This window comes from Melospiza melodia, chromosome Z, assembly GCF_035770615.1.
Source record: "Melospiza melodia melodia isolate bMelMel2 chromosome Z, bMelMel2.pri, whole genome shotgun sequence".
NCBI classification, from domain to species: Eukaryota; Metazoa; Chordata; class Aves; order Passeriformes; family Passerellidae; genus Melospiza; species Melospiza melodia.
In genome coordinates, this window is record NC_086226.1 from 46,111,288 (window position 1) to 46,127,437 (window position 16,150).

At 34.9% G+C, this 16,150-nt stretch overlaps 1 protein-coding gene across 5 annotated transcripts in view; it reads left to right on the forward strand.

The window, feature by feature from the left end:
* The window catches only part of KDM4C (lysine demethylase 4C), a 251,585-nt gene that overhangs the window by 204,278 nt on the left and 31,157 nt on the right, over positions 1-16,150 (forward strand). For 3 of the 5 annotated variants that reach the window (XM_063179660.1, XM_063179661.1, XM_063179662.1), the window contains one exon: positions 13,594-13,779. In XM_063179660.1, the coding sequence (XP_063035730.1) occupies positions 13,594-13,779 (186 nt within the window). Of the gene's footprint in view, positions 1-13,593; positions 13,780-16,150 lie in introns of those variants that run through there. The other 2 variants (XR_010031030.1, XM_063179663.1) reach the window with 2 other exon arrangements.

A 16,150-nucleotide genomic window follows, 5' to 3' on the forward strand; every position in this document is an offset into this window, starting at 1 on the left:
GTTCTACAGATAGAGAAAGTGACCCTTGCTTCCAAACTAGAACATAGAACAATTCATCCTTAAAAGGTTACACCCGATGAGCTAATTACCCACACAAACAGCTGTGGGATAACTGCTTTGCCCATGGGAGGGACTCATGTTACAGCAGGTTGGACAGGACTGCTACTTCTGAAAATTAGAACCACATTGGAGAAATTCATAGAGAACTGTCTCCTGTGGGAAGGACCCCATGACATAGCAAAAGAGACTCCTTTCCCTAAGTGAACTGAAGGAAGATTTTTAGAAGTGGCAGACTGACTAAAACCCCCATGTTTTGTCTCTCTGTGCTGTCAATGGGAAGGAAAAAAGTGCTCAGGGGGGCAGGGAGAAAGTTGTTCTTAATGTTTATTTTAGTTCTGTTTTGTCCCTAATGTTTTTTTCACCTAATGCTTATCTCACCCTATGAGCCTTTTAATATTTCTTTCCCCCTCTTCTGCTCAATTATAGCAGAAGAGAATGAGGGAATGGCTTTTTGTGGGTGCCTGGCTTCTAGCCAGTGTCAAACCGTGTCATAGTCGTAATGTTGCACAGACCTGCGGAAATAAGTGTATTAATGATTCACAGTTGCACATAAAGTTTGGCTATCATGAGCCTCCATATCATTGTATTAACTCTTCTATACTTCAGGCATCCAAATATCCATGTCTTTTTTCTCTAGTCTTGAGTCACTAGGTTGTGTTCAGCAAATTGACAGTGTATGGAGTGAAAACTTTTCTGTGCTGTATCAGTTCCTGAATAAACATTTAAAATGTGTTTAGGGATCAAACATAGTATACTGGGTCAATCTGGGGATTATTTAGGAGCTGAACAAGTCAGTTGTGCCTGGAAATATCATACGTGTCCGCTCTAAAAATTTATCAAGTTGCTTAGACAAATGAATAGCATGTTAAAATCCATGTTCATTGTTGCAGTCAGACTCTAGTTTATTAAAGGGTTTAGCTGAATTTTGGACAAGTGCTAGAAAATATTTTCTATGATAGACAAGTTTTCAAAAGTTCACCAATTATTTGGCAGGGCTATGTTTGCAAATTGTTGCATTTCTTTCTGGAAATATCAGCTATTACTTTTTATATGACTTGTCTTCAGATTGAGAGGTGTAATTCCTTCCTTCACCTGACTTCTGTAATGTATTGTGCCATTAAGACATAATGAGGCATTTTTTAGAGGTCCATTAACAAAGAAGTTGGTTGCACTGTGTGGAGAGAAAGATGTCTTCCAGAAGTCTAACTAGCCAAAAAGAAGTTTAGAAAACAGGTGTCAGAAGTCAGGCTATATGCTACGTGTTCTTCCAGTTCTGTGATATTTAAAATACTGTGCTTTAACACTTTTCTACATATTTTTGCTGATAGCCTTTGGTAGGGAATTTTTTTTAATTGCCTTTAAAATTAGATCTGTGCTTAGGAGTTTGTTTTCCCGTGAATGAGTCCTGCATTTATGAAAATTTTTCTGATACAAATGCAGAAGGAGAGAAGCTCTCCAGATTGGACAACTGGACCAGTGGACCAGGCTAGTTAGTACTTATTAATTTAATGAAGTTCTGTTTGCAGTGGTAAATGGAATATGCATTTTGGAAATAAAAGTGTGCAGCCAGATGGCAAAGGTGCAAAATGGGTATTTTAAAATCTAACAAAATAGTTTGCATACTAAATGGGTCCAGTTAGGCCGAATAGATGAGTCAGTAAGCACATTGGACAGGTAATCAGCTTATAAAAATTTTCTTTCTGTAATACAGTTTTATTAGACTGGGCATCACGGTGGAAGAGAGACCAGCTTGCCCTTCAATAACAATCATTGCTAAATATTCACACTAAAGAAATTAATTCCAGGTCCATCAAGGATATGAAGAGCAGGGAAATAGTAGAATGAAAAACATTGAAGATAAAGATATGAGGAAAAGTCTAACTTCCTTCAAACCTAATCACTGCATCTGAAAAGCTAGTTAAAGGACAGGACATAATGAATAAATTAAAAATATAAACATTAGACATACATCTTTCTGTATGAAGCAAAATTTGAGTTGTGTACAGGAAATAGCAGTACAAAATATAATCAAATGTTATCCATAGGGGGTATCCCTGTTGGAAATACTCAAGACGCATATTAATTTTTGTTCGGGTTCTCTTAGAACTGCATTGTTTCACTTTTCTGTTTACTTTTAGAATGAGAAATACATTTGAATGATTTGATACATTCAAATAAATAGTATTCAAAGCCTCTTTATATAAGGAATTAGAACTGATACTGCAGAAAGTAATTGCAGATTTTGTAAAGTTTTTTCATTATTCTGATATAAAAGAAATCTATGTTAGTACATAAATTTCCATGCCCTTCATTATTTGCAGTGAGATTCCCTGTGAGCTTCTCACTGAAGTTGGATATCTACATATCAGGTATTTTTGATTTTCCTAGGGGTTTCGTACAGTACTGCATTTCTAGGTGTAACCATAAGAGTGATCCAAGTTCAAAGCAGGAGGAGGAAGCCCATCTTTGTCTGAATTTGTCAGAATCATATTCTTAGGAGACACTGGAACAGTAATCTGTCCTTGAAGCCATTTCCCTTATAATGTCTTGGGGTCCAATATCATCCATGGCAATAAGACACTGTAATAAATAAATATATATTTAATCTCTTGTATTCTTTAACTTGGGTGTGTATGGTGGAGTTTTTGAAGCATGTCTGAAAAATATTTATAGTCTGAGTCCTTAGGATAAAAATAATTTAAATCTAGTTGCGTTTGATGCACTAATAAAACCCAGTGTTGATTCTCAGAAAACTGTGGAGATAAAATCAAAACCAGTTAAAAACATCTGCTGGTTTGGATAGTGTTGGGATGCATATTTTCTGATGCACAGAAAATGCATTATGTGTGAAATTTGGCTTAACTGGTAATAATTGATAATAAAAAGGTGCTTTCTTTCCCCATTTCCTCCCTTTCCACCTTTCTTCTCTTTCCCGTCACTTTATCCCCCTTCTTCTTTTACCCTACTTTTATCCTCTTACCTCTTTTTCCTTCCTTTCCTCCACCTTTTCACTGAGTTTTACCCCTGCCTTTCCCCCCTTCCCCTCTTCTACCCTTTCTCTCTCTTGCTCTCTCTCTCTGAATTTTTTCCTATAAATGTGAAAAATTCTCCATCTCTTCCCATGTCTGAGCAAGATAAATGAACTAATTTAAAATATTTCCATGCCTCATCTGTCCACTCCAGAAGCTGTCAATGAGCTTGGATTGGGAGCTTTCATGCCAATAGTCTGCAGTGAACAGTTGTAATATTTTGAAATAAGAATGTTGTTTCCATGGCAAACTTGGAACGCTTTGCAGCTATGCTGATATCCACATAATTTTGGGTTTATGCAAGAAGGATGATACTTTCTTAACCAAAAAAGTATACGGTACTTTCTTATCCAAAAGGTAATTTGCTTACATGTCCACAATAAAGATACCTTACTGTTCTTTTATTTATTTTATTCTCTTGAGGAAAGTAATGGGGAAAAAATTAAAGATGGAGGGGTGAAAACCATTTAAAATACAATGGGTTCTGCATTTTTTGCCAATAATTATTTTAACCAGTAAGTATATTAACAACTAATATGTTTCAGTCTAGAGAGAACAATGATTTGTTGAATTTTTATAGTGGCTAAACACTCTAAGGCAAGACTCACCTCTTCTGCATCTGATTCTCTGAATATTTACCTAGTGAAGTTAGTACAGAACTTAGAAATGAAGGAAACATTTAGAAATAGCTTTCTGTTTCTGAGATACTACAACTGATTCATTTTAGATTGTAGAATTTTTATAAACTTCTTATACTTAATCCATTTTAATATGTCTTAAAAATATCATACATTTTCTGTGCTGCCTTATCACTTTTGTCTGTTCAAATTTTCTGGTTAGGTATAATGTTAACATCACCTCTGCTGAAAAACAGGTTTTGACTTCTGGGTAAAGGCTTCAGAAATAATATTTTCTTTGTGATCTATGGAGTCATAGCTCACAAAGAAAGCTTTTTAGGACCAAAAAGTAAACTTTCGGTGATACAGTACATGTTAAACTTATGTGTGCCTTGACCCCATCCTCAAGCAAAAAAACCCCAAACAACAAGACTCAAAAAAAGAAGCTCACACCGAACAAAAAATACCCCATACAGCTGTAACTCTGAAATAGCCCTCTATTCCAAATTTTGACTTATTTGGTTGTTCATATGCTATTTTTAGTACCTGAAATTGCACAACTCACATTTGCTTGATTTACTGTAGGGATGACAGGTATTTCATGGCCAGTAACATAAGTAGACTAAATGTTTTTACTTATCCTTATTTTCTAGAAGTGTATGCTGTCCAGAGCAGCTTCCCTTCAGCAGAGAACAACTTGACAGACAGCTGTGGCCTCATTCAGTGTGCTTCACAAGCACAATATTTTCCTTCCCAGAGGCAAAGTGCATTCACCTACATAATTGGCCATGACCCCTTTTTTCCCATAGGACATATACTGAAGTCCATTCCTGTCTTCTAATCTTTAAAGATGCAAAGCAGCACATTACTGTCATGCTAGTAGGTAGAAGGAATTTTGATACGTGTGCTTTTATTGTCATCAGAGGTTTCTTTTTGAGCCTGACAAAGATTCTTGTTTCTGAGCATTGAAATTTGTGTATCTTAAATTCTGTACGTTTGTCTCTTTAGTATTACTGGTGTTTTTTGGTGTCTGTGTGGAAATACATTTTTAGTTTATGGATATTACCATACTGACTTGTCATTCTCAAAAGGATAGTTTATTAGATGGTGGTAACTTTATTTTGATGGAAACTGTCTTTGTATTTCTTAATTTCATAAATTCTTTTGGGGATATTGCTAAGAATATAATCCTTTCAATGCTGCCTCTTGGTGGTCTAATTTAAATTGCTATCTTACTAGAATGGCAAATTTCTGTGTGTTTGGATGTGTTTATATGAAGTACCATAATGCAATCATTAAAAAATAAAGGATGTAGAACTGTAGCGCTGATTTCTGTACTATGTATAAATAAGGATGTTACTCAGAGCAATGCTTTGCATTAAATGGCAGCTCATGAAGAATTGGAGCCTGAAATGGCCATACAGATTCTTAAAGTTCTGGATTTGTTGTCTGTTAAAGACTCTTCTGAGTTGGCAAATTCTAGATGTCTTCTCTAAATACTTTGTGTAGCCATGGTCTGTTTTCTGGGGAATCTGTTGCTTTTGAAATTGAATTATACAAAGTTTGCCGCTGGAAATTAGCTTGATTGACTTTGCAGGAAACCCAGTGAGGATCATGATGGAAAAGTTAAGCATGAATCAACAGTGTGCTCTTGCATCAGTGGACAGACTGCATCCAGGCCATGATTTATAATAGTGTAGCTACACTACGAGGCCCAGGGTATTGATCCATCCTTCTCTTTTATTTGACTTTTGTTAAGACAGCACCTGGTCTGCCTTTTATTGACATATGGGAACAAGTCCAATGAAAGGTCGCTGAGATGGTTGGGTCTGGAGCACAGAATGTGTACAGAGGGACTGAAGAAACTGGGTGTGTTCAACCTGGAAAAGAGACACCTTTTTGCAAAGATTTCACTGCTACTTATACTGAGGTAGTCAGAGGATACAGGCAAGAGGGAGAGGGATGCTTGTTGGAGGTGCGTGGTGGTAGCTTGAGAGGCAAAGAACACAAATCAGAACATGGTAAATTCCAGTGTTGTGAAAAGAGTTTTTTACTATGAAAGGTGATAGCTGAACACTTGAACAGGTGCCCAGCAAGGTTCAGGGAACTTAGTCTTTGTAGATGTGCAGAAGTCAGTTGGATGGGCCTTATGCAACCTGATTTAGGTCTGCCTTGTCAGTGTTGTTCTACATGAGCTCTGGAGCTCCCCACCAACCTCCATTATTATTTGGAATGGTTTTTCCCTTGTTTTGCACAGTTGTTTTGTCTCTCTGCCACACAGTGGGGTTTAGAAGTGTGTGACTGAATGACTGTAGTGCAGAAAAAAACCTGGACCTGACCATTGCCTTAAATTCCAATAATGCCTATGGGAATCAGTTGGAAAAAGTGCAGTTAAAGTATAATAGTGGGGATGCCTGGAGGCTGCAGCAGTGAGGCAGTGAAATGATGCCTCATCACCTTTTCAGCCTAAATGGCATTTCACAGCTTGTCAGATATTTTAGCCTTAGTGTAAATGGTGAATCTATTCAAACTAGTCTATGCAAATTGGAAGGAAAGTTTTAATAAAAAGGTTTTCTTCCTGAAGAATAAAGAAAAGGAGATTCTTTCCAACCTCCTGTTGGAATCTTCTTGATTTCAATCTTCTTGAAATTTTGCCCTTCCAATACTAGCATCAATCATTTCTTGTTCATTTGTTCATTTCAGGATGCCTGAAAGGTGCCCTGAATACAGGCACAGTGATTCTAAAAAAAAATCTTTTTAATCCTGTGAGTTTGTTATAGTACAGTCTGGAGGATAAAAAGGGTGAAAATCATGAGGAAAAAAGTCCACAAGATCTGCAACATTCCAAACCTACAGGGGAAGAAACATTGCCTGGAAAAAAGATTTGATTTGTCTCTAATAAAAATGTGTGTAAAAAAATACATGACTACGTAAAAACTACAATTAGGATAAAATCTTGAGAGGCTCCTTATAAACTGTGGGCTCACAGTCACATATTACTATTTCTGAGAGTGGGTGTGTATGAAGTGGATAAAAGATGAGTTGGGATGACTATATATTACTGTCACCTGAGGTATATGAATCTGGAAGAAAGAGGCATTTATTCTTGTGAGCAGTGAATATGTGCTAGCAGAATATTCCCTATGTATATAGTATGTATATAGAGATTCTTCTTTTTAAAGAAGGTATTGGTGATTGAATGTTTTCTGTTTAGTACTTGTAAATAAAACTGAGGAGATAGTAGAGGTATGTTTATGTTGGATTTTCATCAGTAGATCTCTATGGTAGGATTAGAGACATCTCAAGTACTTTCAGAGTATCTCTGACAGTGTAGAGTGCTAATAGTACTGCTCTATCCTGAAAAAAGTAGGGACTTAATGGCAGTGCTTGGTGTTGGAATGTTGTTATGAATTTGAGAAATCAAGAATACTGAAAATAAATATACAGCAGTTTATTTCTCAAGATATGGCATAGCCATAGATATGGTGATTGTGAGACCACAGTTGAAGCTCTAGCTGGGCCTTTTCTTTCTTATCTTTTGCCTCACAACACTTGTTTTACCAGGTACTGAGACTGCGTAATGTATCACAGAAGCACAAACCCTTTCATGTATTTTCAAAATAAGTACTTCTTCACCAAGTGGTTTGTTTTCTTTGATTCTTTTTCTTTCTCTTTTAACCTGCCGTTTAATGACTTTTAATCACACAATCCATGCTTCAGAAGAAACCAGATTTTTCTCACCTCTGCACTATATTTTTATCTTTCCTCTCCTATTAATTAAAAGCTATTATTACCTTAATGGTTTGGTTGAAATAATTGATGAATACTGTATTTATATGTGTTGGGAAGTCCTGGTAGTTTTTTATCAGGTGTTAAAATTGTATTTTGAATCATGTGTATCTATCTCGATTTCAATATCTTTTCATGTTTAATTCAAAATTAAACAACTTATAAGTTCATTCATTGAGAGTAGACCCAAAACAACATTATCATGGAGTTACTAGAGAATAGGATTACTGTCTCTAATTGCTGCTGGTGCATAAGTGTTGTGTTTACTTCTCTGCTGAAATTTACAACTAAAAGAATTTTGCCTACATCTAGATAATGTCTGCCATCTTTAATTTACCATAGCCCCATACTATAGGCAGACTTACTGAACAGTAAGAAATCACAAATCGCTTTCTGCAAGCTCTAGGGCTTTGCCCCCTGGTTGTTATGTTTGAAATATCAGAGGGATGCAAAATAGTCTCTTGTTACTTTCTTACTTAACAACATTCCTAGTTAATTTTATATAATTGCCTCAACATGCTGAACAATGAAGTAGAATATATTATCTAACAAACTCTTTCTTCACATGTTCTGATGCTGTCAGTTTCATAGCTCCAACACTCATCTTGGTTTAAATTAATTAGGAATAAAGGGAAACATAAAATGTAAAAACAGTAATGAGTTTGTTTCCATAGAAACATACCATGCTCTCTGCCAAAATTAAGTGCTGACTTTGTATTCTAAAAGATAGTTATGCAGACAACATGTGCTCACTGATCTGCAGATAATGTGTCAAATGTCTTCATCATATTCATCTTCTGACTGTGCTACACATCGTTAACAAATCTTTGTGCCAGTACCAACCCTTGCTGTAATCTTTGTCACTTTTATTCCATGTTCTGGCTTTGGAATGGAGAAGAAAAAGATTAGTTTCACTGTGCATTTTATATTGTAAGTCTCAGGTTATAACAGCTGATAAGCTTATGAACCTCCTCTGCCAATATTCTCTGTAAAATCTTCGCTCTGTTAAAAATCTGTGCGTATCTATGGGTAGTATTGCTTACTAAAGGGCTGACTTCTCTTATCTAGGGTGTGGTTATACATAGTAGCAATTTTTGCTTGTCTGGTAATATAAATTCTGAGGCAAAGTAGGCTCATTATAAAAGGAAGATATGATAAAGCAGACATTATAGAAAAAAAGAGGTGATTTTTCATTAATTTTCTTAATTTTTCAGTAGTGTCTCTGTCTTATTATTTCAAATGATATATAGAAGACAGAAAGCCAGCAAATATATAAAAGAGGGTGAGAATATACAAATCAGTTACTGACTAGTAGTTACTAACCATCTGCAGAGCACCACCAGCAGCAGAACTCTTATGGAATGATTTTTAGTAGTATTTGAAAATCTAGTAATTTTTTGAGTCTCTCTTGAAATAGCTTCTTTTTGTAGCATTTAATGCTTTACTGCAGTGAACTCCTTCACGTAAGTAATTTTGATTGCCAAGACATAGAGATAATTCTGGGGAGAAATTAGTACTCAAAATTGTTTCCTAAAATCCGTCCCTGGCTTTTTGCTGCAACCTCAGCTTGTGCTTATTTTCATAAATCCTTCCATCAGAAAACACTGCTACTATGATTGATTCATGATCCTTTTAGGGACTGGAATTTTATTTGCAAATACCTTTTTTTTTGAAGGAAGCAATTTCTAAATCTTTAAATAAGGACATAAAAATTATTATAAAAGTTACCAGTGGGCTGTCTTTTGCAAAATGCTGACATCCGGTTTCCTCAAGCTTGTTCTCTAAAATCCATTCTGTTTATAGATTTGCAGACTATTAACATTAAAGAGCTATTACGTGATGATGAAATTCATTTGCAGCAGAATATTTTTCTTTTGGGGGGCAAAAAGAGGTCATTTCACAATCTAGAAAATTGGAATACATTGTTCTGTCCCATATTCTTAAATCTCCAGTTATATAAACAATTTTATTTATTCTCCAGTTCATTTTACGTCTGGATCTCTGATTAAGATTGATCTTCAGTCTCTGCTTTGCACTAATGTCTAGCAATCATTAAATCAAAATTACATTCTTCCTAGCTGTCTGGAATTGCTTTAGCTGATAGGAACAGCTGTAGTTTCAAGCTACTGAAAAACTGTCATTTGGGCATTGAATTAGCATTATTGTATTTTAGAAAATGTGTTCATGGTATGTCAAGTTTGTTCATTTCAAAAGTAGCAAACTTACGTACTTAAATACAAGGTTAGCCCTGAGAGAGAAGTGTTTAGACCTTTTGATTTGCAGGAATAGTTTGGGATTGGTTCTATTCTATATGATTCCTTCATTTTACAAACTTATGAAAGTCAGAATTTAGGGAAGAGTTGCGGGGAGAGTGAAACCTCAGTCTTCACAGCCAGTAGTTCCCTATCTTCTCTTGTGATTCTGATGCCTTTTTCCTTTGGTGACTTTCGGTGGGATTGTTTTAATTCTTTTTTGTACATTTTTGTACAGTTTACTACTTATAGCTAATAAACAATTTGGTATGTAGTTCAGCTGATATTCCAAAAGTCTATGCAAAACAGATTTTTTTATAGCTTACTCTACTTTTGGTTTATGTGTTTTGATTTTATTTATCAATTGATGTGGATTGAGTATTCAGTGTATAGTTTCAGATATGAAGGGGTTTTTTCTCTTACATCTGGATGGGGGGCCATGTTGTCTTAATAAAGTTATGCAAGCTGTAGTTTTGCTTGAACACTGGACTTTTATGTGCACTTTTAAAAATTCGTGGCTCAGTTTGAGAGTCATTGTAAAGCTGAGATACATCTGTGTCACCCTCAATGTCATGCTTGTACAAAGAACACAGCATCTTACATAAAATAAGAAACATATTTCTTTATTTGCAAATCTTGATTACTTTCCTGCGTTCTTGGAAGAAGAATGGTTTTCTTAGTTCTTCTGGTATTCTTTAAGCACAGGGAGGTATTTTTTTATTTTCCTACAAGTACAGTAACATTTTTCCACCTGTTCATATCCATGATTTAATCCATTTGATATCTGAAGAGTGTATGAGTGTAGCACAAAAGATTAATGTGGGTTTGGAGTTAACTGATAGAACAATTACCTTCCTTGTATTTGGCAGTGAGATAGATTTATTGCATGTTAAAATGGGATTTTTTTCACTTTCATCATGCAAACTTTGGTCTGCATTCACAGAAATACTTATGACCAAGCAGTGTTCCTTTTATATAAGAGTTAATTTGAAGCAACTTTACTCTTCATCAAAATTACACCAACATGACTGAAATAAGAATATAGTCAATAGTAATTGGACAGCTTGTTTTTTAATAATTACTTTGTATTTTAATAACTAATTTCAACACTTTCAAGCTGAAACTCTGAAAAGCATTGTGAGAAATGTTTTCTCATACTATGCCAGTTCATTTGACATGTTCTCATTAAGTTCTCTTAAGGGAGGGATGAAGTTTTGCTCTTAATTTCTGAGGATTGGCTATGGCTATGTCATTTAGTTTGTTGCATAGATGTCAGTTTTCCTGACTACATTTCCAGCTTCCCTTTCAGCATTTCTTGCTGTCTTGTGTAGTATTGCTCTTATTTTTTCACCTTTTCTTCTTCTGGAAAGTAATAAACTTTAAAATATTAATTTAGAAGAGCAGTTGTATGTATATGGAGTTGTGAGTTCATCTTTGTTCTAAAGCTTTACTCACGTAGTGTAGTTTTGGATTTTTGCATTTCCCGAGGTTTTATAACACTTTAGTAAGATACAGGAGAAACTTACAACCACATTTTAATGTTTACATGTTTGCTCCCTTGTGCACATGCAGCCGGTAATTTAAGGGGACCAGCATTTCCTGCTCTACTGTTACAGTTTCTTTGGTTAACACTAGCTGAGATGTACTTTATTCCTTTTTTTCCTTCTCTGCATTTTGTTTGAACTACATTTTCAGGGTGTTTATTTCAGAACACATGTGGAACTTTTTGTGTGCGGTTTTGGTTTTGGGATTTTTTTGCTTGGTTGTGTGATTGTTTGGGGTTGTGGTTTGTTGTTTTTTCTTTGTTTGGGGGTTTTTTAATATTCATAAGTGCTTTGGTCTTTCTTCTTCCATTAATCTGATTGTTGACTTTGTGTATATCTGTATGAAAAAGCATTCAAGAGGACCTCTGTTATTTATATGAACTCAGTATCTAGGTATTACACATACTAGATTTCAGTTGTATTTTCTATCTGGAATTTCCACTTAGTAGGTTCTGAATACGTATATATAAAAGAAATCTCTAAGCTCCCTTGGAAAACAGTTACTCCACCTACCTGATAATGATCTCATTTGCACATGAATACAAACACACAATAAGATACCAGCCCATGAGCGAAATTTCTGAAATATTTCTTTTAAGGCAAATCGTCTTTACCGCTTACTAGTCTTTAAACCAAATGGTGCTACAGTAGAGCTGAATTCAGGTCCTTTTAGTGAGCGATAGCTAAAATTTTTCCCTAATTTCAGAGGCACTACTCTTCATTTCTGCTTGTGCAAAGCCATGCAAGCAGTTCACTTTCAAAGGGTGAACATGAGGGCAGAACTTGAAGAGTTCACATTCAGAATAATACAGGAATTAGAACCAGTGAGCTTGACAGGGCTAGCCCTTACCAAAAGTATTATTTCTGTCACAAACTGCATGTCAGAAGCCATTGAAACTATTTAAGTGATGAATTATACAATAAAATTTCTTATGGTTTTAAGCAGAATATGAAAAACAAGAAACAATGGAGAATAACGTTCTTTGGTTACCTCTGAATAAGAATTAGATGTGAGTTAACAGTAAACACTTTGAATTACTAATCATGCAGCAAAACCACCCCAAAATTATTTTTACTTATATTCTCAGCATAAGCAGATGAGTGTGTTTAGCAATTTGGTGGGCAGCAAATTTAGAAGAAATGGAATTAAGCAATATTCTGAGTATGTTTTATTGAATTTATTGTTTTGTGTCATTGCATAAAATGTGTTTATAATAGCTGAGATAATTTCATGAACATCAATAGCATTTGTATTTTTGTTAGCCACGATGAGAGATATCAGAGGATAATTCTCATATGTTATATAAAACAGTTGTCCATAGAAGTTACTGAAGTAATATTCTGTCTAGTATGCTTGCTAATGCCTCATAGTGGCAAGGTACAGTTTGTCTTGTACTGCCTTTTTTAGTATATTAGAACGTACTAGTCAGACTTAGTTTATGTAGCTTATATCCCTTTGTCTTCTTTTCCTGTTGGCTCATTACCTGTGCCACTTACAAAGGAGTGACATTGTTTTGATGTGGTCTTCTTTTTGGCAAAAGGGAAAAAAAACCCAGTGTGTCTTGGTACCAGTAAGGCTGTTGACATGATGTTTGAATATATGGCATGAGGAAATACAGCCTACTGTATTGACATTATGTTAAATACTCAACCAATGAAAACCAGGATAAAAAATAAAAATGGTCTTAGGAACAGCCTTCAGCTGTATAATTATGCAAAGGCTTGAAATAAAATGTCTCTAACTTAGAGGCGATTTATCGTCTGTTACAGGCTATCTGAGGATGTTGTAGAAACTGTTTCCTGAATGTGTTAGATTAGCCATTTTACAAAGACATATATATTTAGTCTAGCTTCATAGTAGGGAGCTAAGTCAAATGATATGTGGAAGTCCTGTTTAGCCTGACATTTCAGTTGCACCTCTTCTCTTTATTTTTGAGTCTTGTTGTTGTTTTTAGTCAAATAATGTAAAGGGTTTTGGATTTATGAATTTTAGGAGGAATAAGTTAATTTTCAGAGTATGGAATTTAAAATTAAACTTTTAAACATCTATCTGTCTACCTCGCTCTGTGTTTTCTTGCTGTAGCATTGGAACACATTTAGATAAAAAGGCAAAAATGCTATGTATTAATTATATTACTAAGTTGCCTTGTAATTAGTAACTGCTGTTCCTTTCACTGTGTATATTGCAAGATAAAAAATGTATTCATTTGATCACAAGCAATTTTTTGGTCTTTGAGTTACTTGCAGGAGTCATTGAAGTTGGAGAAATACAGAAAATATTCTGTTTATTTTGCTCCTACAGAAATGTATCTTCTGCAGGCACAGAGTTAAGAAAATCTCTGGTGCCTGCATTCAGTGTTCATATGGACGCTGCCCAGCATCCTTCCATGTTACCTGTGCCCATGCTGCAGGAGTGCTGATGGAACCTGATGACTGGCCATATGTTGTCTACATCACATGTTTCAGGCACAAGATCAGTCAAAATGTGGTAAGAAATACATTTTCTTATTTGTTGAAAAATGGAATTGCTGAATTAAAGTACGTTTCCAGAGAAAATGAAGGAGAGAATCCACACTAAGTATTATCATAATTCTATCTATCATACTTTCATGCATAGCAGTCTTTTACAGCTTGAAGGATTTTCGTTATGCTGTTACCTGGGAGAAGTTATACCTGATATGCCTAACATGTTTTTTAATTTAAAGTCCTTGTTGAGTATATTGTTTTGACAGCCAGAACAAATCTCTGAGTTCTCTGTTTTGTTAACCTGAAGTGTATTATAAATACCCAGATCACAATATCTTACAAATACTCACAGATCCTGTGAGGTAATGGATGTGGTGTATATATAAAATCTTTGTTCTGCAGCTAAAGAGTCTCTTGAAAATATTCAATTATAATTATTCTGTCATCTGGCAAAGTAACACTTGCATGCTATGAAAATTCATGTTATGACTGCCTTTTTATTTCTATTATGTGCTGAGGAAGAGCCTTTAATTTTAGATGAGACACAATCAAGAATTAGTTTAGTGTCTTTCACTTGAATAAATGGTTAGGATCTCAGTTAAGAGAGAACTTACACTATTCATCTTGGGCTTTTAAAGCTGTATTTTGCTTCCTAGCAAACCAGAAGGATTTAACATAGGCTTACTAAGGAAAAATCTTGGAAAGTTAGTCAAGTTGCAATTTTTTTTCTCCTTTATGCATTAGAAATGAAAGGCATAAACCCAGGTAATGTCTGTGTCATAGATGTTGATCTCTCAAGAACTTGTCAGTGAATCATTGGTCTTAATGACAAGACTTAATAAGACTACTGAAGGGTAGGATTTCTTCCAAGTGTACTAAATGATAATGCCTCCCAACTGGAGTAACCAGTCCTGAGTATTCAAGTTGCAGGTGACATTTTTTAAAGGGAGACATATTGTTCATCCCTTTTTAAAATTTCCATAGAACTGTTATTTTTTATAATACTTTTGTTTTCCAAAATGAACACATTAAACCAGCACACTTAATGTGGTTTTAATTTCTTGCAAACATTTCCCAAGAAAATCAGTTTGGTTTGAAAAGCAAACAAACTTAAACTTCTATCTGTACGGGCAATTTAAGATACTGTACTTGGGGTTTTTTGGGGAAAAAAAAGAAGGTTGAAAATTACTAGATTAAATTCATGGCCAATAAAAATAGTGCCAACATTTCCCAAATGTTTTCTAGTATCTTTTTGACACAAGTCTTTATAATCTAGGTAGTGAGATTTGCATCAGTCCCGTAAATTCCATGCTTTCTTAGTGATTTTCTTGACCTATATTAGGTAGTTTAGAAGAAAAGAAATCCCATCAACTATGGAAAAAAACCAGGATTTTGTGTGGCTATTGCTTAAGGGATTGTGTGAAGGACATAGAAAGTGTTTTGGAATGAGACTATTACATCTTTTCATGAAACTTAGCACTAACTTTTTTGAAAAGATTCACTGTTATTACCCTTTTTTTCCCCCACTGGCTCAGCTAAAAGTCAGGTTCGCAGAAGAGAAATAGAAGTTATGCTTTTGTGTTTTCAATTGGGCCAAAATTTGGAAAGAGCAGATACTTTGTTAAAGAATGTTTTTCTGTAAAATTCTTATCTTACTCCTCAGACAAACAAGATTGCCCTGTGTTTTTAAATGCTTGGGTTTATACTCTGTCTTTTGGATAATTAATCTAATTGCATCTTTAAGCCTTCAGAAGTTTTCTCACCATTGGTTCTCTTGGTGTGCTTTTCTTGGCTTTTAGCTGTTCCTTCATGCAGAAATAACATTGCTCTTCACCATTAGGCATAGCAATGTATCTTACTTCTAATCAACTTCTTTTTTGGCTGTTGTTTCAGTTTCCTGGCTTAGAAGCAGAACAGGAAATCATGCAGACTGAAATATTATACTCACTTAGCAAATTTTTACAGGAGTCAAATAGATTATCTTGTCAGTAGGAAAAAAAAATCTCTTCTGGTATTTAGCAGAAAGCATTGTTCCTAAAGCAAGGACACTATTATTTCTCCTATTTCAAGAAAAAAAAATTGTCTGATTTTTTATTAAAATAGACTCTAAATATTGTATCTAAATGCTCAGTGACTACCTTTGTACTAACTTAGTGTTTGCTGCTTTCTTCAAGCTTAAAATAAAAAAAAAAAAACAAAACCTAAAAACTCAACAATCAAATATGACTTTTGGGCACTAGGAAAAATTGTGGCATATACCTATAGTGGTATTTTAATATGTGAATGAATGAGGGTTTTCAACAAAAAAGGCCTACCTAAACAGAAAATGTGTATTATTACTATTATTAGCAGATCTCTTCACCCCAAGCAAAGGGTTATTGTAGTGAGGATGT